We start from the raw sequence: 26,952 nt of genomic DNA, 5'->3' as shown, positions 1-26,952 counted from the left end.
ATTTTTGCATTATCATAGGCACATGTATTTACAGAACTCGCCAAGTGGTTTAGGGATATGTGTAAACAGAGCTTGCAATTCAGCTTGTAACTTTTTTTTTTGGCTGCTTTGGGTCTTCGTTGCTGCGCACGGGCTTTCTCTAGTTACTGTGAACAGGGGCTACTCTTCACTGCGGTGCTCGGGCTTCTCATTGCGGTGGCTTCTCTTGTTGCGGAGCACAGGCTCTAGGCGTGCGGGCTTCAGTAGTTGTGGTGTGCAGGCTCAGTAGTTGTGGTACACGGGCTTAGTTGCTCTGTGGCATGTGGGATCTTCCTGGACCAGAGCTTGAACCCGTGTCCCTTGCATTGGCAGGCAGATTCTTAACCTGCGCCACCAGGGAAGTCCATGATTTTCTTATTTTTCCAAAGGGCCCTGACTTTCTGGAAAATAATTCTAGGATTTTTTATTTCTTAATCCTTTTTTTAATATCCTAAGTTAGAAATATTTATGGGTGGCATAAGAGATGTAAATGCAGATTATTTTTAAAAGTAAAAAAGGATTTTTAGATAGTATTAAGGTAAAATAAGTATACTGATGCATTGAAAAGTAGCAAAGTGTGGCCTGCAGGTTACGTATGTAAGTGCATGCATATTTAAAACTGCTCTTGGTTTCCTATTATTGCCTTCTGCTGATGCAGTTCAACCCTTTTATAGTAACCTTGTTTTCTGGTAAGAATGTATGAAAATGGAACTGTTTGTCAGAGGGCAAGGAGGGTTCTGGGAAGGAAGTGGGGAAAAGAGAAGAGCTTGAAAATTAGTGTAAAATTATTGAAAGCCATGTAATTATATTAAAGGTATATTAGACAAAATCAGAGGTATAAAAAGCATGTACTGTTTACCCCCCCCACTCCCTGTTTATAAGGTGATGTTGGAAAAAATACTCTTAAGGCACTTTTATTATTTTCTTTAGTAATAGTCACTATTTGGTAATCTTTATGCTTCATATTTTACTCTGTTCAATTCTTGCTGTTTGAGATTTTATGAAATTAGAAAACAACTGACTACTACTTTTTGTAGTTGAATACTTAAGATTTGCATTTTCCTTTGTTTAGTCTCTTGTGGGTAACACTTGCTTAATTCCTTCTAAATTTTTCTTCCCCCAGTGTCAGTGTTTTTAGACGTAGTTTTAAAATAGACCACCATATATTATAAATTTTTATTACAGAAAACTTTAAACATGTACAAAGTGGAGAGAACAGTAGAATGAATCCTAATGTACCCATTATCTAGCTTAAACAATTAGTAATATTCTGTTATTTCTTTTTTATAAAATAAAGGATGTTTTATTCACAGAAGTTTAATAATATTCTCTTGTTTTCCTGTAGGTGGTGCTTTGTAAATTTCACTCAGTGTTTCTGTCTCAGAAAGGGCAAGTTTATACCTGTGGTCATGGTCCTGGAGGACGATTAGGCCATGGAGATGAACAGACATGCTTGGTAATTGAAATGTCATTATACAGTTTAGGTAACTTTGGTAAAATTGTATAAACTGGAAACCTCAGTTAACTAAAAAATTTTTTTAACCAACTATAAGGAGAAAATAATATACCGACTGATAACAGAGTTTACAAGATCAGTTACTTTCCTGGTGTATTGTGTTCAAAATAAGGATTTAGATATGATGCAAAATTCTAAAGCATCAAAGAAAAATTATATTGTATAGCAAACATCGAGTCAGGAGAGTACATAAATAAGCTTTAAAATATTTCCATAGTTGAAATTTAAAAAATCAGACTAATTGTAAAACTCTTCCTGTAGTCCAGGATCTAAGTTTTTATTCATTTTTAACTTCTCATTAAGGTATTTGTGGTCTGAAAATTGGGCCAATATTTTCATTGTATAATCACAAAATTGACTCTTATGCTACTGAAACTTAGTGCTAATTGGAAGAAACCTAATAATCATTACATTCAGGAAAGTTATTTCCTCACTAGGTTACTTTTAAGGTAAGTTTTTTTTGAGGGGACTGCTGGCATGTTCATCAGTTAAGAGGTCTTTAAAAATGAGAGAGAGCTATGGTAGTCTCTTCCATTTTTTTCAAGGGTATATTATGTTCTAGGCATTGTTCATGCTTTCCATGCAATATCATTGCCTTGATTTAAGCCTGACAACAGCACTGTGAGGTTATAGGCCTTATTATCCTCATTTTATACACAATGACAATAATAATAGCACTCATTTATCAATTGTTTACTCTGAGCCAGAGAGTGTTGTGTTTTGTACTTACTAACTCATTTACTCCTTATGCTGATTTTTTATCATCCAAAATACTATTATTATTTTGTGTTCAGATGAAGAAAATGAGAAAAGATGAGGTTTGTTTGAGATCAAATAGCTGGTAAATGACAGAATTAAGATTTGAACCCAGAACAAATGACTTTAAAGGAATATGGTATCGTATGTTTGGTTATGCATTGAAGGGCTGCATTGATTCCTGTATTCTTATTTATTTCTTCACTACACCAATGAATACTTTGGCTGAAGAGCTCCCTTTATTCAAACCAGACACATTTGCACTTGGTGTATGATAAATGATAAGGGCTCAAAAATCATTTATTGAATCAAATTGTTTTATTGAAATGTCTCACTGGGATTTTGTATTTTACTTATAAAGCAATGTCCATTAAACTTATCTCCCCCTTGCTGAATTGTACAGTTTGCCTATGATAGGTACAGCCGTATAGCAGTCGTATCATTTGGGATGTGGTATCATAAGATTCTATTTGTATTTTGTACTTTATATAAACGGTTAATGTGATATACTGAAGTTAATTTTATTTTGTAGGTCCCTAGGCTTGTGGAAGGACTGAGTGGTCATAATTGTTCTCAAGTGGCAGCTGCTAAGGATCATACTGTTGTATTAACTGAAGATGGATGTGTTTATACGTTTGGTCTAAATATTTTTCATCAATTAGGAATCATTCCTCCACCTTCCAGTTGTAATGTACCTAGACAGGTAAACTTCTCTTTTTTATTTTTATTTTATTTATTTTATTTTTTATTTTTTTGCGGTACGCAGGCTTCTCACTGTTGTGGCCTCTCCCATTGCGGAGCACAGGCTCCGGATGTGCAGGCTCAGCAGCCATGGCTCACGGGCCCAGCCGCTCCGCGGCATGTGGGGTCTTCCTGGACCGGGGCACAAACCCGTGTCCCCTGCATCAGCAGGCGGACTCTCAACCACTGCGCCACCAGGGAAGCCCAAACTTAAATAATAAGGTGACCATTGGTGTAAAACCTATATGGACAAAAAAATGGAAGGCATTGACAGAGCAACTTATTTTACTTGTATTCAACAGTGTGTTTCTTCAGTGGTATATATTTTATTTTTCACAGGAGAAATTAAGCGTAGTAATGTACAGATTAACATTTGTTTGGAGTGAGAAAGAGCACTTGGGACATTAGGCAGCAAACTGCCTTAGATTCAACTTGTAAGTGTTCATAAGCATCAGGGAATCCAGATATTTTGGGTTTGAAATTTAAATAATTTTGAGGCCCTTCTTAAGAAAAAAAATAGAAATTTTATAAGTAAAAAGTGGGCCATGTAAATGAGGCATCCAGAAACTTAAGCTTATTGGCTTCATGGTAGATCTGTCTCTGCGCAGAAATCATACCTGGCAAGTTTACGTGAGGGAACATAGGTCTAAAAGCAACTGTTTTTGTTGTTTTCCCTTTCGCATTTGTACAACCACCACCAGAGGGTGGCCTTTCCTCAACTTCAGGGACCTGGTACGCAGGACAGGACTGGTGCTTTAAATTAATATGTTACTAGAATCATCACATATAGCAAATGTGTTTTCAACTCATAAGATTTTGCATTTTGGGTGTTAGACTTCTTCACTGGTTTAATCCTCTGGATTTAAAATGATTATTAGATATACATTTTTAGTAATAAGCTTTAAAATCCAGTGCTTTTCCATCCTGGATGGCTAATGAATCAACAGGAATTACTCCAAGATAATTAGAGGTAGTTTGCAATCTGTGGTACTTCTTAGGCCCATTTTCCCCAACCAACTGTGGAATTTGTAGATATTTAATCATTTTGCAGACTTTAGAAATGGTAGATTTTACTCCCATTTTTATTCTCATTGTGTGGCTACCGTGGAACTCTGGGTTGATACGGACATAGCCAGTATTAAGTGCGGACAGTTTTGTACCCCAGGAGCCATTCGGCAATGTCTAGAAACATTTTTAGTTGTCACAGCTGGGTGTAGGGGTGGGAGTAGTGCTACCGACATCTAGTGGGCAGAGTCCAGGGATGCTGCTAAACCTCCTACGATGCACAACACAATCCCCACAACGAAGAATGATCTGGTTCAAACTGTCAGTAGTGTCACTGTTGAGATACTCTGGATATGTCAAATTTAAAAGTATCATAGTTTTCAATAAGAATGAAAATGCCTGTTTTGCATATTGCTTGTTAACAAAAGTTTAATGATTTGGTTTTTATACTGTGTCAGTTTTTTTTTTTACATGTTTAAACTCCTCACTTAAGGTGGCTGCATCAAGATGTCTTGTATTCTGAGAAGAGTTGGGGTGTCAGTATTAGTGCTGAGATCTATTAGTGATGAATGCCATTAGCACTTGAGGGGGGTACTGGCAGCAAATATGCCATATATTTGCTACCCTGGTCTACTGGATCTTGTGCAAAATTCTGTTAGTTCATAGGTACATAATAAACTGAAGTCTTGTTTGTCTTTTGAATAGATGCAAGCAAAATATCTTAAAGGGAGGACAGTCACCGGAGTAGCAGCAGGCAGGTTTCATACAGTGCTATGGACTAGAGAAGCTGTTTACACCATGGGACTAAATGGTGGACAGCTGGGTAAGAAATCCATGATGACAATATCTGAAAAACAAATTGTATTCTTAAAACGGATATTTTGTGATTTGTTTATTTGTGTAATTTTTTAGGTTATTTACTAGATCCCAATGGAGAAAAGTGTGTAACTGCCCCTCGTCAAGTCTCTGCCCTTCACCATAAGGACATCACTGTGTCTTTGGTTGCTGCTAGTGATGGGGCAACTGTCTGTGTTACCACAAAGGGAGATATTTACTTACTTGCAGACTATCAGTGCAAGAAGATGGCTTCTAAGTATGTGTATTTTTGTGAAAGAAACATACTTTAATAATAATTCAGCTCTTCCAGCAAATATCTGAGTATCAGCTTTATGCATTCTCTGAAATGTCAAATGGAGAAAATTGAACGGTGGGAAAGTCAGGAGTTTTTGCCTTTGATAATCTTAGTCTTTTGGCAAACATCCAGTAAATATATATAAAAGTTCTTTGTAGGTTGTAAAATAGTATTTCTGAATTACGATAACATATGGTTAAATATGACCTATAAGTTTCCCTTTTTTTATGCTTCAGGTGCACAGAACTAGATGAATCATAATTCTTGGTTTGTGACACTATCATTGGTTCACGTGTAGCCTTTTATATATTATACACTTATTTATTTAAAAAAAATCATATTCTGTGGACCCTCTACTCAGTCCTTGTATTTATACCTAAGTGGTATATTTTCTTATCTTTGTATCTGTATAGGCAGTTGTTACCTGTTTTAGTAACATGCAGTAAACAAGCAGTTGGCTGTCTAACCAAAAAGTCAGTTTAAGCAGGGAATTATAAAACGTAGATGGGTCTACCAACTGGAGTTCTCTGTCTTTTGTGCATAAACCATACTTATAATACTTATAATGTGTTACCTGTTACTTCATTTTGAATGATTTAAGGAGCAAGTGCTTAAAAACAAGTGTGAAGTAAGTTAAAGGCAAAATCCTATATTTTTTATACATTTTCAGTATTTTATATAGTTGGTTAATCCATATCTAATTTGACAGCCGTTATTTTTTGTTGTTTTTTTTTCTTGCGGTACGCGGGCCTCTCACTGTTGTGGCTTCTCCCGTTGCGGAGCACAGGCTCCGGACACGCAGGCTCAGCGGCCATGGCTCACGGGCCCAGTCGCTCCACGGCATGTGGGATCTTCCCGGACTGGGGCACGAACCCGTGTCCCCTGCATCGGCAGGCGGACTCTCAACCACTGCGCCACCAGGGAAGCCCGACAGCCGTTTTTTGCTTGTCATATTTATTGTGTCTTTTTAAAGTATTCAGCTTTTATAGAAAGTGTTCTTTTCAGACTAATATTTCATTGGTTTACATGATGTTTCATTATATTATAACTGTAGTAATAAATACAAGTAGAGAAATAGATCTTTGAGCAGGTACAATAGCTCAGTTAGTAGAAGCAGGAATGTGTAGGAATTCTAGAGAGTAGCTATCCAACTTTTAAAGTAATCAGGGATTTGAATTGAAATTCAACAGAATGTGCTTTTGCTAATGTCAATGAGATGGTAACTTCATGAACAGACACCAACTATGAGGTTAGCTCATGAGCAGATGTCAACCATCAATACATACAACTTATCTTTTGTGTGTAACAACTGGAAGGTTATCAATTGTAGGTCATATTTCAGTTATAAAAACATGAAAATGTGAACATACATGTTTCTTAGAACTGACTGTGTAGGTTTCTTTCTGAGCATGAGATGATTTGTGAAATGTTAGGTTTTGTTTTTACTTTACATTTATAAAATCTGCCCTGATAACATTAAATTACATAAATATAAGTTACATCCAAGTTTTCACTAAGAAAATTCTTCTGTTACAGCTGGTTACAATGTAGTAATTTTGAGAAGAAAAACATTAAACAAAAAAAGAAAAACATTTTAAAACGTGGGTAAAATATCTGAAAGGGAGGATAATCATTGGAGTAATAGCAGGCAGGTTTCACACAATGCTATAGGCACATCACGTGTGTAGATGTAATGAAATGTATAATGAATTGGCTAGTGGATGAGTTATTAAATTAGCAATACTAATGATTTTTTTGGTAGGTATATCTAAAGTTGTCCATATTTGAAATTAAGGATTTTTGTTTTGATGTGAGGTTTAAATTTTTTCTGTTAAAATGCAGATATATTTAGGAGCTTTTAGCCTTATCAGTTATTTAATCTAGAGAGAATGTGTGTACATGAGCAAGTGAGGTTTTAGATATTTAATGTGTGTATCTGGGTAGGTAGAGACCTTTGGGGAGGGAAGGACTTGCCATAGAAAGAAATGGTCATTGTGTAGGGGAAACTCATAAAAGGAGGAACTAAGGATAACAAAGGTCAAATCATCTTACTCCACCTTTCACAATAATCACCCTAAATTAGTGTTTGAACAGTAATTTCTTTAAAATTGATTGTATGTTTTAGAGAACATGTTAATCTAGAATTTTTTTTTTCACCCAGACAACTAAATGTGAAAAAGGTTCTTGTATCTGGGGGGCATATGGAATACAAAGTTGATCCTGAACATTTGAAAGAAAATGGGGGTGAAAAAATTTGCATTCTTGCAATGGATGGAGCTGGAAGGGTGAGTATATATTTATAAAAAAGCATAGTAATCTTGTTCTTAGTTGATAGCTGTAGGAGACCTGATAATGTAAAACTGTATTGCTATGATAGTGATGATTCCTGTTGACTTTTGTTTCCCTACTTGTTTTTTTTTTGTTTGTTTGTTTGTTTTTTTTGCGGTATGCGGGCCTCTCACCTTTGTGGCTTCTCCCTTTGCAGAGCACAGGCTCCAGACGCGCAGGCCTAGCGGCCATGGCTCACGGGCCTAGCCGCTCTGCAGCATGTGGGATCTTCCCGGACCGGGGCACGAACCCATGTCCCCTGCATCGGCAGGCGGACTCTCAACCACTGCACCACCAGGGAAGCCTTCCCTACTTGTTTTTGATGTCCAGTACTAATTATTGAGAGTTGGGAGCTGGTATTTCAAAGAAAGTATGATGACATTTAACTGATGTTGCATAGTACTGCCTTGTTAAACTGTAGTTTAAATTTTCATTTATTGTGCTTAAAATGGAAGTAAGAGGTTTTGATAGCTTATTTGATATATACACTGAGTACTGAAAAATGGTTTTGAATTGCATACATATGAGATATGTAACTATTCTTAAAAAATAAAAAGCTAAGCTGGCAATATTAAAAATACATAATTGGAAATTTTCTCTCAAATTTGGTTTTAAACAAATGTACACATAATATATATGCAGAGATCATAACTATCATATAGAAAATGTAATGTATTTCTAGATCACTATATAAAGAATCTCTGGGACTTCCCTGGCGGTCCAGGGGTTAAGACTCCACACTCCCAGTGCAGGGGGCACTGGTTCAATCCCTGGTCAGGAAACTAAGATTCCGCATGCTGCATGGTGCAGCCAAAAAAAAAAAAAAAAAAAAAAAAGACTCTCTTACCTCTTTTCCTTTAAGTAAATAGAGTTCTAATTTTTATTCCTCTGATAAAATTGTCAATTAAAAATATGTATTATACATTAGAAACACTGAAAAAATTTTACACTGTGACTGGAAAAACACAGATTGCTTTCTGCTTTTTGTTTATAAAATAATAACATGCAAGTGTTTTCTGAGGTTTTATAAAGTGCTATACAAATTGGCATTTTAGAAATTGAAGAATTAATCATTAAGCTCCACCTGCTGGTACATTACAGGCATAAATCTACTGTGGTTGATGATTTTATTTGAGGGAACTATATTTAAGAATTAGAGATCTAATTTGTACTAAAAGCAGGAAGCAGAGGCATGGAATTGCATTTAAAAGGTTGAATATGTAAACACTTGACTTTGAGGGCTTCCCTGGTGGCGCAGTGGTTGAGAGTCCGCCTGCCAATGCAGGGGACACAGGTTCGTGCCCTGGTCCGGGAAGATCCCACATGCCGCGGAGCGGCTGGGCCCGTGAGCCATGGCCGCTGAGCCTGCGCGTCGGAGCCCGCAACGGGAGGGGCCACAACAGTGAGAGGCCCGTGTACTGCAAAAAAAACAAACAAACAAAATTTGACTTTGGGATTTATTTCATTTACATTAATAAGGATCTAGCTTGTTTATACACGTGGATATTTACTTCCTGTAAAATTAATTACTTTGCTGTAAAAATGACAACCAAGCTCTGACGGAATCAGGTAATCAATACAGTCTACTTTTTGTGTACGTAACTTTTGAGTGACCTTGGCAGATACCATTCTGTGCTTCAGGTTTCTTAATTATGAGGGGATTGAGCTTTTAAAGATCAGCAGTATTAATTGCTCAAATGAAATCATACTTGGAATACCAATCTGTGAAGCAGATAAAAGGGTTGCTGCTCTGGATAGAGCTGGATTGGGAAGCCCTCATCGCTCTCCATCCCTGAGCTATTTCTCAGGAACACTAAGGTTTGCAGAACCTGAGCTATTTCTCAGGAACACTAAGGTTTGCAGAACCACGTGGAAGCCATTGAATTCTATGATTTATTTCGTCTCTAAGACTTTGTTTTACCTGAGTTATGCAGACATCTCCTTTTTCTCCCCCTTGAGAGTAAAGTTTGGATTTTCATAGGGTGGCTTACATTCTTGTAAATACTACACCAAGTCTAATATTCCGAGTTTTAGCATTAAGATTTTTGTTTTTCTTTCCATTGTATCTGTTTGCCCCAAACAAGTAACAGTGAAAATTACTTCATAAGAGGAGTGTCTTTAAAGCATTTTTAATGCTTCATGTTAGCTTGATGTATTTTCTGAAAGACACACCATCTTGACTTTTGTAGTGTTTATCTTTTACTTTGAAAGAATGAACACTGAAAATACTAATCAGAGCTTTTATTTTTAGAGATAATATCTCTTGATTTCATTTTTTGGTTGTTCAGATGCTATATTGCTTTCTATTCCACTGAAATTTGGTTTTATCTTAGGTATTTTGCTGGAGATCAGTCAACAGTTCTCTGAAGCAGTGTCGATGGGCCTACCCACGCCAAGTCTTCATTTCTGATATTGCTTTAAGTAGAAATGAAATTCTTTTTGTCACAAGAGATGGAGAGGGATTTAGAGGGAGATGGTTTGAAGAAAAAAGAAAGAGTTCTGAAAAGAAAGGTTTGTTCATATATGTGAATGGCATACCTTTAGCTAACGTTTAATTTTGTAAGTATTTATCATTAGGTTTAACTGACAAGTGTTATTAGGTTTTATCCCTATATCGCTTCTTTTGATTTTGGTTGTGTGTTTGCAGGTAAACAAAGGGAATTCAATTCACTTAAATCCAGAGTTTTCAACCTTTTAGTATGCCCTGAGGTCATGGTACATTCCCATCAGTAACAGGGGCACATTAGTCTCTAGCCTTGGCTCTCGGGGCGGGGATGTATAAAGTTTAAAAAAAAAAAACTTCCCAGATGGATTTGAACCATCTTCCAAGCTCCTTTTTTTTTCTCTCCCCAAACTGAGAATTGAGTGGCTTATGCTATGGGTTTTTTTGTTTTTGTTTTTTTACATGTTTGAATATATAAAATTAAACTTTTATAAAGTATCTTAGGACTTAGAGGAAAATTACAGGAAGAATAAGGTTTTTATGTTCATTGAGAATTTTAAAAAGTACAGGTGGTTTTATTAAACAGTTGCTGAATAATTGGAGATAAGTTTTATTCATTCCTTGATGAATATAAAGGAGAGCTTTAATTAAATGCTACCATTGAAAATAGAAGTCATTCATTACATTATATAGTTCATTCTTAATTATCTGATTATAAATTTACAAACTTGTGGGTTATTTAACATTGGTTTTTAACTTAGGTTAGCAGCTTTTTTCTTTCATCCGTAACTAGTAATCTGTTTTTTTTTTCCTTCCAGAAAAATTTGAATTCATTTATCTCTTTACATCTCATTGCTCCCACCCTAGCCCAAGTCATCACATGACTGACTGCAAAAAATAAGTTTTCTTATTTCCACTCTTGCTTCTTTTTATTCTCTTACCAGAGTGAGCTTTTAAGCTCTGATCCTAATATTCCTGTGTTTAAAAACTCTGATGGTTTCCTCACTTCCTGTACATGGCCTACAAGGCTCCTGCTCTGACTCTTGTCTGCATCTCTGAACTCCTCTTGAATTCTCTCCCTCTCACTTACCACTCTTCAGACACACTGACCTTCAGGTATTCAGTCTTGTCCAGCTATGATTAGTCCCAGGGCCTTTCCTAATTTTTCACATCTCAGCTTAATTTTTACTTCATCAGAGATGTTTTCACTGATTCCTTAATCTAAACTTAGTAACCCTGTTTTACTTTTAATACTCTCTTTGTATTTTCATCATGCAGCTTATTTTACTTGTTTTTATGTATTTATCTTTGTGATTAATTTTTTTAATGCTGGTCTCCTATCAGATTATAAGATGGCAAGGACCATGATATAAGGTCTGTATATCCTTATAGAGGAATCAAAGGTTCCTCTATATTACTTAGCATTCAGCATATTTCCTGACACATAATAGTCCCTCATTAAGTCATCTGTTGAATAAATAAATCAAATTATTATATGCTAAAAGATATATAAAGAACATTTATAATTACTCAGGAAGTTATAAACATATTCTTCAAAACTATAAAGCTACAAAGGAATGATTTTTGGATAGTTTATTGAGTTGTCATATTTTATTTCTTTATAGATTACACAAGTCTGTAAACATTTAAGATATATTTACTATGTGCCGGATATAGGGCTAGGTTTTAATAATACAAAAATATATGACAGGTCCCTGTTCTCAGACACTTACGAGTTTGTAGGGGCAATAGACATGTATATAAATATTTGCAGTTCATGGAGACAAATACTAATGTGCACATAATAAGTTTTTTGAGAGCATAGAAATTAGAGTAACTGAGTGTCAGGGGAAGATTAGGAAAGCCCTGTGAGGCTGAAAAAGAGTGAATTTTTGAGAGAGTAACTAGAATGCACATTTGACTTGTAAGTGTTGGAAGTCCTCAGAATTGTGTCTTAGTCATATTTAGTGGTCTAAAACTGAATTCTGATCTCATGCTCATGCATCTGCTTTTCAGTGTTTCTAAGTAAATGGGTATCTTTCACACCCCATGTTCACTCACCCTCTACATCCCATTGGTCACCAAGTTTTGTCACTTCCATTTTAAATATTTTTGAAATCTTCACTTTCTCTAGTTTCATTGCTACAACTTCAGTCTATAGTGTTCATTCTTTTTCTGGACTCTCAGTTTCCTAAATGATCTCTCTTTCTTTATTTTTGTTTACTTTAAACATTTTTCATACTACAGTCAGAATCATTTCTTTGCATGCACATTTCATATTTTTTTTAAATAGGCTCGATCTGACTTTTAATGAAAAAATCATTTGTTTAATGTCTGCCTTCTCTGCTACATTGTGTACGTCAAGATGGTAGGGACATGCCTATCTTATAGGTTCACTACTGTATTACTAGGGATACACTGAAAAGCACTTTATCACAGTAGCACAGTGTGGTCACTCAGATATTTGCTGAATAAATGGAAGGAAGGGGGAGAAGAAGGGAGGGAGCAAATAAAATTTTTAATGGAAGCTAAGGAATTTTAAAAGGTAGTATAACATTGTATTTGCCTTTTAGATAGCTTTGGTTGCAATGTGGAGGATAATATCATGAATAATTGAGAATTGACCCACTAAAATTTCCTTTATATAAGCCAACCAATATATAGGGTGTAAATTATGTTGAAGAGAGAGAAGATGTAGTTCTTCAGAAGGACTTAACACAGACAAAAGATATTTCCATATTCTCCTAATTGTTTTTCTATTATTTACTCCTAAATCATTTTAAGTTTCAACAGAGCCTTGATTAATGGAAGTTTATTTTTTTCTTTTTAGCAGAGATTTTATCAAACCTTCATAATTCCTCACCAGATGTGTCTTGTGTCTCTGATATAAATAGTGCATATGAAAGAATTCGACTTGAGAAACTTACTTTTGCCCATAGAGCTGTTAGTGTCAGCACAGATCCAAGTGGATGCAACTTTGCAATCTTGCAATCAGATCCTAAAACAAGGTAGGTACTCTTGTATGTACTAACTTTCTTTTTTAGAAGGAACAATCACTGGGCTTTCTGTTTTCAATAGCTCTTGGAACAAATTTAATTGAAGAGCTGTTGTCAAGTCTTGTAGAGACTTCAGACATATTGATACAGTCATGTTACCAGGTTAACTCAGGGGTGGAATTTGTTACGTTGGAAATGTTGAATGTTCCTTTTAGTTTGTAAACTGATATTTATTGAAAATATTGAAGATAATATGTACATATACACACAAAATTTATTCATATCTTTAGTACTTTGTGATGTACTGTAGGTTCTCAGATTCTGAGAAACAGATCATAAATATTTGTTATGTAGTTCATAAAAATTTCTGACCCTTGAATACAATGAGAAATGACAAAGGAAGAGGTAGTATAGAGTCATCTGGAGGGCATTGTGAATCTCAGTGCAAATCTTCTGTCACATTAGTACAGAGATGACAGGTTAAGATAAATATCAAGGGTCTTATTGAAGAGGGAAAAAGTCCTAGAGACAGGGTTAACATTCCTCTTGCTTTGCCCAGGTCAGTCCCATATTTAGCACTGAAAGTCTGTTCTCCTGGGAAACACCCTCAGTCCCAGGCTGACCAGGGGGGTTGGTCACCCTACCTAGAAGGGCAAAATGTAGATTGGGAAGGTATGATTGCATGTTTACAGTACTAAAGAACCAGGGTTGTGGACTGATGTATGTCTGTGTGTGTATTTATCTTTACTTCCTTAAGTTTCTAACCTATTCTGGGATCTGGGACCTGAAGTATTTACTCGTTTCTGTATATGTTTTCTCCACTTGTGAAATAAAAGGATATAAAAGAGGAAAAAGTTGAAAACTGTACTCTTTTTGAATGTTTTTAGTGATACTTTTAATCATTTAAAAAATTTCTGTGAAACAGTCGTTCAAATTTATATTCTAGTGTTTCCTTGTAGAAAGAAAACAATGCTTTCAAAGGAACACTTAATTCTTGTCATTTTAGTTTAGGGGAAAAAATACGTAAAGGAATAGAAAATACTTAAAGGGTGATACAGTATCAAAGACTGTGAGCAATATTCTTATGTTATTGGAAGTGCTAAATTTAAAATTTTCTAAGTTTAATAAATAAAAAATTACACTTTAAAAGGAGAGTTGGCTAGGGATGCTTTCTTTTTTTCATTTTCTGGAAAGTAAAAATAATTTTTGTTTCATTTCTAGCCTTTATGAAATTCCAGCTGTGTCCTCATCATCCTTTTTCGAAGAGTTTGGCAAACTGTTGAGGGAAACGGATGAAATGGACAACATCCATGATGTGACATTTCAAGTTGGCAATAGAATCTTCCCTGCACATAAATATATTTTGGCAGTGCGTTCTGACTTTTTCCAGAAATTGTTTCTTTCAGACGGTACTACTTTAGACTTTATAGATGTTTACCGGAAAGATGAAGATTCTGCAGGGTGCCATCTCTTTGTGGTAGAGAAGGTTCATCCTGACTTGTTTGAATACCTTTTACAATTTATATACACAGATACTTGTGACTTTTTAACTCATGGCTTCAAACCAAGAATAAATTCAAACAAAAAACCAGAAGAATATCAGAGCACTCCGAATTGTCATTTGAATAAAATGAATTCCCATGAAGATAATCAGAAGTCAGCATTTGAAGTTTACAAAAGTAATCAAGCTCATACAATTAGTGAAAAGCAGAAAAGCAAAAACAAATCTTTCAAAAAAGTAAAAAGTGTTGGGGAAGATGATCCTGTAAAAATGTTGCAAAATGTTGCAAAGAAACTTGGTTTCAATAGTTTGAGTAGTAGGTATGACTCCTCCTTAATATCTGTTCATGTACCTCATATGTTCTTCTTTTAGAAATTCTTTGTTGTTTTTTTTGTTTTTGTTTTTGTTTTTTTTGCTTTGATTTACTGCTGCTACTGCTCTTGCTTCTGTTCTTGGACCTGCTTCTCCTCCTCCCCTCCCTTCCCCCCATTCCCTCCTCATCTTCCTTCTCTTATTTCTCTTTCCCTCAGTCTCTGTCTCCATCTCCTTTTCTCTCCACCTCCCCTTTATTTTTTGGATTTGTATCTTTCTTTTCATGGACTCCTTTCTCCATTTTCTGTGAAAGCTATCTCTGGGATTCCCTGGATTAAAACATTAAAGGATAGGAAGGCTGTTAGTCGGTTTGAACTCTCAATGGTGTTTGTATAACAGGGATCTGGAGTGGCAGACAGAGTGGTATTCTGGAAAGAGTACTGTCTTTGGAGTTATAAGGAACTATACATGCCTCTTAGCTCTACTGTGACTAGGTAGGGCAAATTTCTTATTTCCTTGAACCTCAGTTTCTCAGTATATAAAAGGGGACGGATAATATTGACCTAATATTGTTGGTGTAGTTTGGTCATATAGCATGTATGAAGTGCCTAATACAGTATTTGTCGTCTTATATTATATACCAGATTTTTTGGAATTCTCTGTTTTTAAGGTATTTATATTGCCGGTGGCAGTATAACCTTAGTTGTGGGGCAGGAGCAAGGGAGGGTAGTATATCATGTTTTCTAATTGCAAACAATGAAGGGCTTTATGCATACTGATGTTTAATATATTTTTAATATTAAGTATGATATTTCTTTATCACAGAATGGGGGTTAGTTGAGATACTCTTCCAGGTGATACAGATTATATAATTATGTTCAGGTGTGGGCCAATTTGTTGGATTTTTGTTGTTCGTTTTGGTAGGGGAATATATTCACCAGTTGTTAATTTTTATCCTTGATAGGTTAGATGGAGTCCGATTTGAGAATGAAGAAATTAATGTCATTGCCAAGAAAACTGGTAATAAACCAAAGCTAAGTCAGAGAAAATGGTAAGTTAGGAAATGAAGATAAACTTTTCATCCCTAGATTTTGAGACCTAAGTGTGGAAATAGAGCTCTTTTTACTCATATGTGAAGCAAAATGTGTATGTGAATACCCTCTTACCTTTATTAGTCTTCTTTATTTCTGGAAATGTTAGAGAGCTGTTGAGGCAAATGGATGAAAGTATTAACTGCTCAATAAGACACTGATACAGTTCATTTTTTTCTGATTACTTTCTAATAAAGAAAGGAATTAAAAAAATTTTTTGGCCTGAATTTTGTATTTTTTTATAAGTAGGTAATGATGTTAACCCAAAAACCAGTATAATTATGACTCGTCAGCATTATGAAGATTATTTCCTTTAGTATAATCTTTTTCCGTAATAGATATGCTATTCTAAATATGTTTATTATTAAAAGTTTTTGTTTTTAGGTATGTGTACTTGGTAGGTGAAAAGTCTTGGAGAAAAAAAAACTGTGGCGGTATCTAGACTGTGCTTAGCACAGAATAGGTTGTACAAATAAGTGAATTAAAGACCTTTGACTATGATGTTACTTATTACACCAGGCCTGTATTGAAAAAGGAAAATAAAAAGCAAGACTTTGAATATTTATCTGTATTCAGTTCCCTTTACAAATATTATCTTTATTGTAAGGCCTTATTATCTTCCCTAAAGTGGAAGGAGATAAAGTACTTTATATGTATACCCTCAAGTTGTATATTCTCTGCCACCTTTAATTAGGAGAAAATCAAATGTTAAATCCTATAATGGATTTTCTTATTTGCTGAATATGTAAAGAAATTGCTCTTCAATTAAACTTTTTTTTTTTTTTCCAGTTCTTATTTATGTGATGTGACCATGAAATCAGTGGATGGAAAGGAATTTCCTTGTCATAAATGCGTTCTTTGTGCTAGACTTGGTAGGTACACTTTTGTTAGTTGCTAATTTATTTGTTTTGGTATTGTTTCACTATTCTTACTCAATTGTTTTTCTTTCAGAATATTTTCATAGTATGCTGAGTAGCTCATGGATTGAGGTAAGATTTAAATAGAACACATAGACTGGTAGTTATACTTTTGGGAAATTATATGCTAAAGAAAGTAAAAAATATTTTAACTCAGTTTTTGCTTTGTATTCGACTTTATTTATGCATAAGTCTGCTGGAAAATAGCAACATTCCAAAATGAAAATTGTTGCAAAAAAGTTACTTAAGTTAAATTCTCCACTATTATTTGGACTTGTATTTGGAATACCAGTTTGTTTCTTTTTTTCTCAATTTTTCTTGATTCTTTTTCATGTTACAAGGCATTTAAAAATTAAATGTATCTCATTTTAGCTTTGCGTTTTATAAATGTTATGTTGTTTTGCATTTGATGTGATTCCTGTTAAAAGTTTTTCATACCAGTAACCTCAGTCAGATTGTAGTAGTATTTTGTAGTTTAATTATTTTATTTTATTTTATTTAGGCTTCCAGTTGTGCAGCTCTGGAAATGCCAATACATTCTGACATACTGAAAGTTATTTTGGACTACCTCTATACTGATGAAGCTGTGGTGATAAAAGGTATTAATAAGAGTTAAGACATTTCAGATATTTAAGATATAGTTAAAAATGATAAAGTCATGTGAATCTTAATTTCTACTCTAATTGAAATAAGCCATCAACAGAGGCTTAAATTTAAAATAAGCAAATAGGGATGATTACTAATAGTAAAGGAATGGAAAAGAAAATTTTCATTACCTATGTGAATATATAAGACTTATTAATATTGGTTGAGATTAGATTTAACATTTCCATACCCAGCTACTTATATGATTAAGATGAGGACTTGACAGCAGGGAGTAGAGTTTTGACAGTCTACAAAAGTTCTTTCTTGCCTGTTTTTCCCCTGTGTGAACATACCTGAAGTAAAATAAATAGACTAATAATTGAACCGAAATTTATAAAGACAGTTCATTTGTATACTTTGTCAGGCAACACACCCATGTTTTATTTACCAGGTGTCTTTAGTCATAGAGTGGTATGCTTTTGTGTTCTGTGTATGTCGATACCACATTTTCTTTATCCATTTGTCGATGGACATTTAGGCTGTTTCTATATTTTAACTATTGTGAATAATGCTGCAGTGAACTTGGAAATGCATGTATATCTTCAAAATCCTGATTTCAGTTCCTTTGGCTAAATACTCAGAAGTGGGATTGCTGTATCATATGGTAGTCCTATTTTTAATTTTTTGAGGAGCCTCCATACTGTTCTCCATAGTGGCTACACCAATTTACACTCCCACCAACACTGCACAAGGGTTCCCTTTTCTCCCCATCTTCATCAACACCTGTTATCTTGGGTTTTTTTGATAATAGCCTTCCTAACAGGTATAAGGTGACATCTCACTGTGGTTTTGATTTTCATTTCCTTGATAAATAATGACATTGAGCACCTTCTCATTTACCTGTTGGCCATTTGTATGTTTTATTTGGACAAATGTCTATTAAGGTCTTTTGCCCATTAAAAAAATTTTTTTTATGTTTTTAAAAAATTTTTGTTTTGTATTGGACTATAGTTTCAGGTGTACAGCAAAGTGAATCAGTTATACATATACATGTATCTATTCTTTTTCAAATTCTTTTCCCATTTAGGTTATTACAGAATATTGAGCAGAGTTCCCTGTGCTATATGTAGGTCCTTGTTTGTTATCTATGTTAAACATAGTAGTGTGTATATGTTAATCCTAAACTCCCAATTTATCCCTCCACACACCTTTCCCCTTTGGTAACCCTAAGTTTGTTTTCTAAGTCTGTAATTTTTTTTTTTTTTTTTTTGCTATTGTATTTTTAGGAGTTCCTTATATATTCTGGATGTTAATCTCTTATCAGTTATGGTTTGCAAATATTTTCTCCCATTCCAAAGTTGCCTTTTTATTTTGTTGACTGCTTTGCTGTGCTTTTGGTTTCATGTAATACCACTTGTTTATTTTGCTTTTTGTTTCATGTGGTTTGGTGTCACATCTAAAAAATCATTGCCAAGACCAATGTTTGGGAGCTTTTCCCCTTTTTTCTTCTAGGAGTTTTATAGTTTCAGGTCTTAGATTCAAGTCTTTAATCCACTTTGAGTTGATTTTTATGTTATGGTGTAAGATGTGGGTCCAGTTTCATTGTTTTGCATGTGGATATTAAGTTTTTCTAATACCCTTTAGTGAAGTGACTGTCCTTTCCCCATTTTATATTCTTGACACCCTTGTCAAAGATTAATTGGCTGTATATATGAGGGTTTATTTCTGGGCTCTGTATTATGTCTCATTGGTCTACATGTCTGTTTTAATGGCAGTACGTTATAGTGTTGATTACTGTAGCTTTGTAATAGAATTTGGAAATCAGGAAATGTGATGCCTCCAGCTTTGTTGTACTTTTTCAGTAGTGCTTTGGCTATTTACGGTCTTTATGGTTCCGTATGAATTTTAGGATTACTTTTTCTACTTCTGTGAAAGATGCCATTGGAATTTTTATGGGATTTCATTGAATATGTAGATTGCTTTGGGTAGAATGGGCATTTTAACAATATCAATTATTCCAGTCCATGAACATGGGATATCTTTCCATTTATTTGTACCTTCTTTAATTTCTTGTCTCAGTGTTTCATAGCTTTTGGTGTGCAGATCTTTCACCTCCTTGGTTCAGTTTATTCCTGAGTCTTTTATTCTTTGTGATGCGATTGTGCATGGCATTGTTTCCTTAATTTCTCTTTCTGTTAGCTCATTGTTAGCATATAGAAATGCAACAGGTTTTTGTGTATTGGTTTTGTACCCTGCAACTTTATTCTTTCTTTATTTTTAAGAGTATTTTGGTGGCGTCTTCAGGGTTTTCTATGTATACTGTCATGTCATCTGCAAACAATGGCAGTTTACTTCTTCTTATTCAATTTGGATTCCTTCTGTTTCTTGTCTCATTGCTGTGGCTAGGACTTCCAGTACTGTGTTGAATAAACATGGCGAGGGTGTGCATCCTTGTCTTGTTCCTGATCTTAGGTGAAAGCTTTCAGGTTTTTACTGTTGAATATGATGTTAGCTTTAGGCTTGTCATATATGGCCTTTATTGTGTTGAGGTACATTCCTTATATACCTAATTTCTTAAGAGTTTTTATTATGAATGCATGTTGAATTTTGTCATATTCGTTTTTTGCAGCTATTGAGATGATCGTATGATTTTTAGCCTATGTTCTGTTAACGTCGTGTATCGTGTTTATTGATTTGCACATGTTGAACTATCCTTGCATCACAGGTGTAAATCCCACTCGATCATGGTGTATGATTCTTTTAATATGTTGTTTAATTTGGTTTACTGGTATTTTATTGAGGATATTTATATGTATGTTAATCAGGGATATTCTGTAATTTTTATTGTAGTGAACTTGTCTGCCTTTGGTATCAGGATAATGCTGGCCTCATAAAATGAGTTTGGAAGTTTTCCCTCCTATTCAGTTTTTGGTATGAGTTTAAGAAGGATTGACGTGAATGTTTCTTTAAATATTTGGTAGAATTCACCTGTGAAGCTTTCTAGTTTTGGGCTTTACTTATTTTGGAGACTTCTAATTATTGATTCAATCTCCTTACTGTGTTATTGGTCTGTTCACATTTTCTATCTCTTCATGATTCAGTTTTGGTATGTTTCTAGGAACTGACCCATTTCTTCTAGATTATCCAGTTCATTAGCATATAGTTCATAGTAGTATCTTATGATTGTTTGTATTTCTGCGATATCACTGGTAATGTTTCCTCTTTCATTTACAATTATTTATTTGAGTCTTCTTTTTTCTTAGTCTACTTAAGGGTGTGTTAATTTTGTTTATCTTTTCAAATAACCAACTCTTAGTTTAATTGGTCCTTTCTATTGTTTTAGTAGTGTCTGGTTCATTGATTCCTGCTCTATCTATATTATTTCTTTTCTTCTCCTAACTTTGGGCTCTGTTTTTCTTTTTATAGTTCTTTGTTGTGTAAAAACCTTAAGGTTGTTCTTTTGCAATCTTTCTTTTTAAGGCATTTATCAGTATAAACGTGTTTCTTAGAACTTCTTTTGTTTAATCCTATAAATTTTGATACGTTGTGTTTCCCATTTTCCTTTGTCTCAAGATATTTTTTTGCTTTCTCTTTGATTTCTTCTTTGACATATTGGTTGTTCAGGACTGTATTGTTTAATTTCTACATATTTGTGAATTTTCCAGTTTTCCTCCTGTTTTTCTGATTTTATACCATTGTGGTTGGTAGAGAAGATACTTGGTGTGATTTCAGTCTTCTTAAATTGTTAAGACTTGTTCTGTGGCCTCACATATCGTCTGTTTTGTAGAATGTTTTGCGTACACTTGAGAAGAATGTGTATTTTGCTGTTGTTGGATGGAATGTTCTCTATATGTCTGTTAGGGCCATTTGGCGTATATTGTTGGGCAGGTCTGCTATTTCCTTATTGATTTTCTGTGTGGATTATCTATTCCTATTGAATATGGAGTATTGAAGTCCTCTATTGTTTTACTGATGTCTATTTCTGCCTTCAGCTCTTTTACTGTTTCCTTTGTATATTTAGGTGCTTCAACTGTATGCCTGTAACAATTGTTATATCTTATTGATGTATTGACCCCTTTGTCATTATATACTGACCTCTTTGTCTCATGTGACTGTTTTTGACTTGAAGCCTATTTTGTGTGATACAAGTATGCCTATCCCCCCCATTACCATTTGCATTGAGTATATGTTTTCATCCTGTCACTTTCAGCCTATGTGTGTCCTTAAAGGTAAAGTAATTTTTTTGTAGGCAGCATATAGTTGTACCTTGTTTTTTAATCTATTCAACTACTTTGCTTTTGACTGGAGAATTTAATCCATTTACATTTAAAGTAATTATTGGTAGGTAAGGATGTACTTCTGGAATTTTGTCAGTTGTCTTCTGACTGTTTTGCAGTTTCTTTGTTCCCTTCTTCCTCTTGTGTGTGCTGTCTTCCTTTGTAATTTAATGATTTTTTGGTAGCGGTATGCTTGTGTTTCTACTGTAGGTTTTCTACTGTAGGTTTGTGTTTCTACTGTAGGTTTTTGCTTTCTGGTTACCATGAGGCTTACATGTAATAATATTTTATAATTACAACAGTCTGTTTTAAACTAACCACAACTTTTTTTCTTTTTCTTTTTTTTTAAATTGATGTTTGGTTGATTTACAATATTAGTTTCAGGTGTATAGCATAGTGGCTGAATATTTTTATTGATTATACTCCACTTAAAGTTGTTACAAAATAATGTCGGTATTTCTGTGTGCTGTACACTACATATATCCTTGTTGCTTATTTATTTTATACATAGTAGTTTCTAACTCTTAATCCCATAAACCTATCTTGCCCCCTCCCCCTCCCCTCTCCCCACTGGTAACAACTGCTTTTGTTCTCTATATCTGTGCATCTGTTTTTGTTATATACATCTGTGTTATTTTTTTTTTAGATTCCAGGATTCCACATATAATAACATGAAGTATTTATCTCTCTCTGACTTATTTCATTAAGCACAATACTCTCTAGGTCCATTGATGCAAATGGCAGAATTTCATTCATTTTTTGTGGCTGAGTAATATTCCACTGTATGTGAGATATACACACACACACACACCCCACATCTTTATCCATTTGTCTATTGATGGGTACTGGGGTTGCTCCCTATCTTGGTTGTTATTCACAGCTGAACTTTGATTCCATACAAATCCTCTTCACTTTTACTTTTCTCCCCCTCTGCATTATTTCTTCAGATATTCTTTATGTCTGTTCTTTTTTCCTTCTGGGACTCCCATAAATATCTATCTAGGCTGGATAGTGTTCCATAGGTCTCTTATACTCAGTATATTTTTTATTCATTCTTGTTTTTCTTTCTGTTCCTCTGATTGGATAATCTCAATTGATGTACAGTTTCTGTCCTCATTGATAGTCTTAATTTCATGAGATATTATTCTTATACTTTCTTTTAGATTTTTAAGCATGATTTTTTTAGTTCTTTGAACATATTCAAAATAATTGATTTAAAGTCTGTAATATGTAATGGCTCAGCACCTTAGCATTCTCAGGGACAGATTCTCTTGGCCACTTTTTTTCTGTATATAGACCATATATTTACATCCCTCTTTTCATTTTTTCTTATTTTTTGTTGAGAACTGGACATATCTAAATAATATCATGTAGCAACTCTTGAAATCAGATTTTCCTCCTTCCCCAGGGATTGTTGTGTTTGCTGTTTGTTTAGTGACTTATTGGAACTAATTCTGTAAAATTGGTATTCTTCGTCATATATGACCACTGAGGTCTCTGCTTGGTCAGCTTAGTGGTCAGCTACTAATTAGACAGAATTTTCCTTAATTGCCTAAGCCAGTAAATCTCCCAGCCTGTGCCTAGGGGCTCTTTGTGTGTATGGCGGCCTGGCTTCAGTTCTTAGCTGGGCAGTTTACAACTGTGCCTTAGATTCATTTCCTGCCTTTGTGGTCTCAAGGTCATCCAGAAGTAAGAGTTTTGGGCCTTCTTAAATTTTTTCTGGGCATGTGCACAGCCCTTCACAGATGTATGACCTTCTAGGTTCATAGGAATATGTTAAAACTTTTCAAAACCCCTTATGGACACAGCTCATACTGCCATAACAGAATAACAGAGACTGAAATTTATTATTCACAGTTCTGGAGGCTAACGTCTCAGGTCAGGGTCCAGCAGGGTTGGTTTCTGGTGAGGATTCTCTTCCTGGCTTGTACATGGCTGCCTTCTTGTTATGTCCTTACTTGACCTTTCCTCAGTGCTTGTGTGTGAGTGTGAGTGTGAGTGGAGAAAGAGAGAGTGAGAGAGTACACACACGCGCACGTGGGCGCGCGAAGGGGATTAGTGGGGGGAGATGATGGATCTGTGATGTCTCTTCTTAGAAAGACACTAATCCTGTCAGATCAGGGCCCTACCTTATGACTGCATTTAACCTTAATTAGTTCCTTAGAGGCCCTGTCTCCAGATAAAACCACACTGGAAATTATACCTTCAACATATGAATTTTCAGGGGACATAAACATTCAGTCACAACAATATCTCTTTCCCTAGCTCTTCTTTTTAAGTTTTTTTAACCTGCTTCTTGTTTGCGCTATCCCTTATTTATTGTCTTGGGCAGCTTCAGTGTTAAGTAGTTGCTAATTGTTTTGAATAAATGCCCTCTTCTGAGGCTGTTCACACTGGGCAAGCTTTAAGGTCAAATAAACCCCTGCTAGCTGGGTTTCCAGGAAACTGCCAGACAGGTCAAATAATGACAGTTTCTTGATAATGTTGCTCCACAACTGTTCTGTCTCCTCCAGTGGATGTAGCTTCTCGTACCTGCCTGTGATTGCAGGATTGATGGTTTTCAAGACTACTGAGGAGGAGAGGCGAGGAGGAGAGGCGAGGAGAGGAGAGGAGGATCTAAGCAGGAGCAGCTAGTGTCCCAAAGCTTACTGTTCTTAAGATTCCGCAAAGTTCTTTGAGTCAGTGCTCCCTAGATTATTGCAAGCCTTTGGCTAATTTCTAGAACTCTAAAAAAGTTGATTTTTGATAATTTTTTGTAATATTCTCATTGCTTTTGTGGAGAAGAATTTTTGAAGTAGTTCTTAGCCTGCCATTTGCAATGACTTTACCTCTCCCTCATCTTTTAGAATGTTTTTTCTACTTTCATTTTTTCTTTTTTTTTTAAATGCATATATTTCATCTCTATTTTGAGGGCTTTTTGCTTTTTATTTATTTATTTATTTATTTTTGGCTGTGCCAGGTCTTAGCTGCAGCACGCAGGATCTTTTAGTTGTTGGCATGTGGACTTCTTAGTTGCGGCATGCAGACTTCTCAGTTGCGGTGTGTGGACTTTTAGTTGTGGCGTGTGAACTCTTAGTTGTGGCACGCATGTGGGATCTAGTTCCCCCACTGGGGATTGAACCTGGGCCCCCTGCATTGGGAGCACAGCGTCTTACCCACTGGACCACCAGGAAAGTCCCTCATTTTTTTCTTTTTAAACATTTTTTTTCTTCATATGGTGGTGGGATTGTTTTTTTTTTTTTTTCCTATTTATACTACTATTCTGGCAGTGATTCTAGCGTTGCTTAAGGTCATTAATAGTACACTGGATCAAGTTTATGTTAAATTAAGGAACTTCTATAATTTTTTTTAAAAGTACTCTTAGGTGACCAATTTTGTTTTAAATAAGGAAGCCTAAGAGCATTATTCACCTCTCCCTTCGTCCTTCCCTGCCCCCTCTACCCCCTGTATGTATATATATGTTTTAACATATGTGTATCTATTTAACATATACCTGTATATTACCTTTAAGGATGAGATTTGACTTTCCCCTCTATTAGTTTGAGAAATGTTTGTCCAACAGCAATGGGAGATTTTAAACAAGTCAGGCATTCTAGTGGTTCTTTAGACTAAAAAAGATCTACTCAAGTTGCCCATTTTATGGTCCTAGTGTGAACCAGGGCATTTTGGGTGTGTTTTATTTTACAGCTTTCTACTGAAAAGACAGAAATATTTTGATGTTACTACTGTTTATCATACTTACCATTTCAACATTTAGAAAATAATCATCATAATTCTCTTGTTTGTAGTGTCTTAATTACTTGAACTTTTTCCCCTTAGGTATAATGTTTACAAAATAATAATAAAGAGTGACGCTTCTTTTTCTTTTCTTTTTTTTTAGAATCTCAAAATTTGGATTTTGTTTGTAGTGTTCTTGTGGTGGCTGATCAGCTTCTCATATCTCGATTGAAAGAGATTTGTGAAGTGGCATTAAGTGAAAAACGTGAGTTTTTGAATTGGAATCTTAGTGTGTTTTCAGGTTGATCCAGGATTTACTGTATTTTATTGACTTTCTGATGTAGTTTATGATAAAATACATGTTTTTGTATCATTAAAAATTCAAGACATTTAAACTATTTAAATATTTGAACTATTTAAACTATTAAAAATTCAAGACATTTAAACATTTAAACTATTAAACACATCCTTATTTTAGAGATGTTAATATGTGAAAACATGAACATCTTAGAATTGAAATACGTTAATTTTTTGGAAATGCCATAAAAGCTTGAATAATAAGGATGGCATGAAACTTATTTTGGAATCTGAAAGATGAGAGTTTGAAAGCAGAAATTTTTTACCCTTGCCCTGGTCTGTAAGTCTACACTTAGCTACCCTGCTATTTGCTGGAATTTTTATGTAACCATCCCATTAATATATTTATCAAAAACTTCTTTTCTCTCAAACTCTTATTTTTCTCTTTCTGTTCATTATTTCTGTTAATTGCATGGCTGTCATCCTAACACTCAACTTTGGAACCCAAAGTTAGTTTTTGTTATTTTGTTTTTATACCCAAATTGCAGCTGTCAAAATTGATTAATCTTAACTGTGTTGATCACATTTCCCCTACTTTTTTTTTTTTTTTTTTTTTTTTTTTTGCGGTATGCGGGCCTCTCACTGTTGTGGCCTCTCCCGTTGCGGAGCACAGGCTCCGGACATGCATGCTCAGCGGCCATGGCTCACGGGCCCCGCTGCTCCACAGCATGTGGGATCTTCCCAGACTGGGGCATGAACCCGTGTCCCCTGCATCGGCAGGCGGACTCTCAACCACTGCGCCACCAGGGAAGCCCTCCACTACCTTTTTATTCTCACTGTCACTATACTAGTTGAGATCACTGTTATCCATCCCTTCTGTGTAGTGTCATAGTAGTCTTTTAAGTCCTGTTTCTCTTTTCTAACTTCTTCTTTAATCTTTCTGTAGGAAGGAGTTAATGTCTTCCCTCGTTCATATATTTTTAATCGCTTACTCTGGGATAAAGGTTAAATTTCCTCACCCTGATATAAAAGTTTCTTGGCTTTCTAATCTTATCTTTGTTCTTTTTCTTTGCCTCTTCAGGAAGTGTGAAGGGATTTCCTGTCAAATTTTTCTAATTTGTACTTCTAATAGTTTGTCTTAGCTCTAGAGTCTTATTTACTCACTTTTCTTGAGCTCTGTGGATTATCTTCTCCTTGAACAACTCTAAAGTTTTTGTATGATCCAGTTTTATTTCTGTGAAATGGGAGAATTTGGGTTCATCATTAGTTGAAACATTAGGTTAGTCAAGAGTGAGGCAGCGATCATTATTGTCTGCATAT

The 26,952-nt window shown here is 35.0% G+C and overlaps 1 protein-coding gene across 5 annotated transcripts in view; it reads left to right on the top strand.

The window, feature by feature from the left end:
- IBTK (inhibitor of Bruton tyrosine kinase) overlaps nt 1–26,952 on the top strand; it is a 93,815-nt gene that overhangs the window by 18,154 nt on the left and 48,709 nt on the right. For 3 of the 5 annotated variants that reach the window (XM_082669173.1, XM_082669175.1, XM_082669171.1), the window contains exons 5-17: nt 1,364–1,474; nt 2,823–2,993; nt 4,742–4,859; nt 4,949–5,129; nt 7,330–7,453; nt 9,830–10,007; nt 12,770–12,947; nt 14,157–14,756; nt 15,713–15,799; nt 16,629–16,711; nt 16,791–16,828; nt 17,259–17,355; nt 25,499–25,600. In XM_082669173.1, the coding sequence (XP_082525299.1) occupies nt 1,364–1,474; nt 2,823–2,993; nt 4,742–4,859; nt 4,949–5,129; nt 7,330–7,453; nt 9,830–10,007; nt 12,770–12,947; nt 14,157–14,756; nt 15,713–15,799; nt 16,629–16,711; nt 16,791–16,828; nt 17,259–17,355; nt 25,499–25,600 (2,068 nt within the window). The remainder of the gene's footprint in view (nt 1–1,363; nt 1,475–2,822; nt 2,994–4,741; nt 4,860–4,948; nt 5,130–7,329; nt 7,454–9,829; nt 10,008–12,769; nt 12,948–14,156; nt 14,757–15,712; nt 15,800–16,628; nt 16,712–16,790; nt 16,829–17,258; nt 17,356–25,498; nt 25,601–26,952) is intronic. The other 2 variants (XM_082669174.1, XM_082669172.1) reach the window with 1 other exon arrangement.

Source organism: Grampus griseus (genome assembly GCF_964374135.1).
Source record: "Grampus griseus genome assembly, chromosome: 13".
NCBI lineage: Eukaryota > Metazoa > Chordata > Mammalia > Artiodactyla > Delphinidae > Grampus > Grampus griseus.
This window is presented reverse-complemented; position numbering and strand designations above follow the sequence as displayed.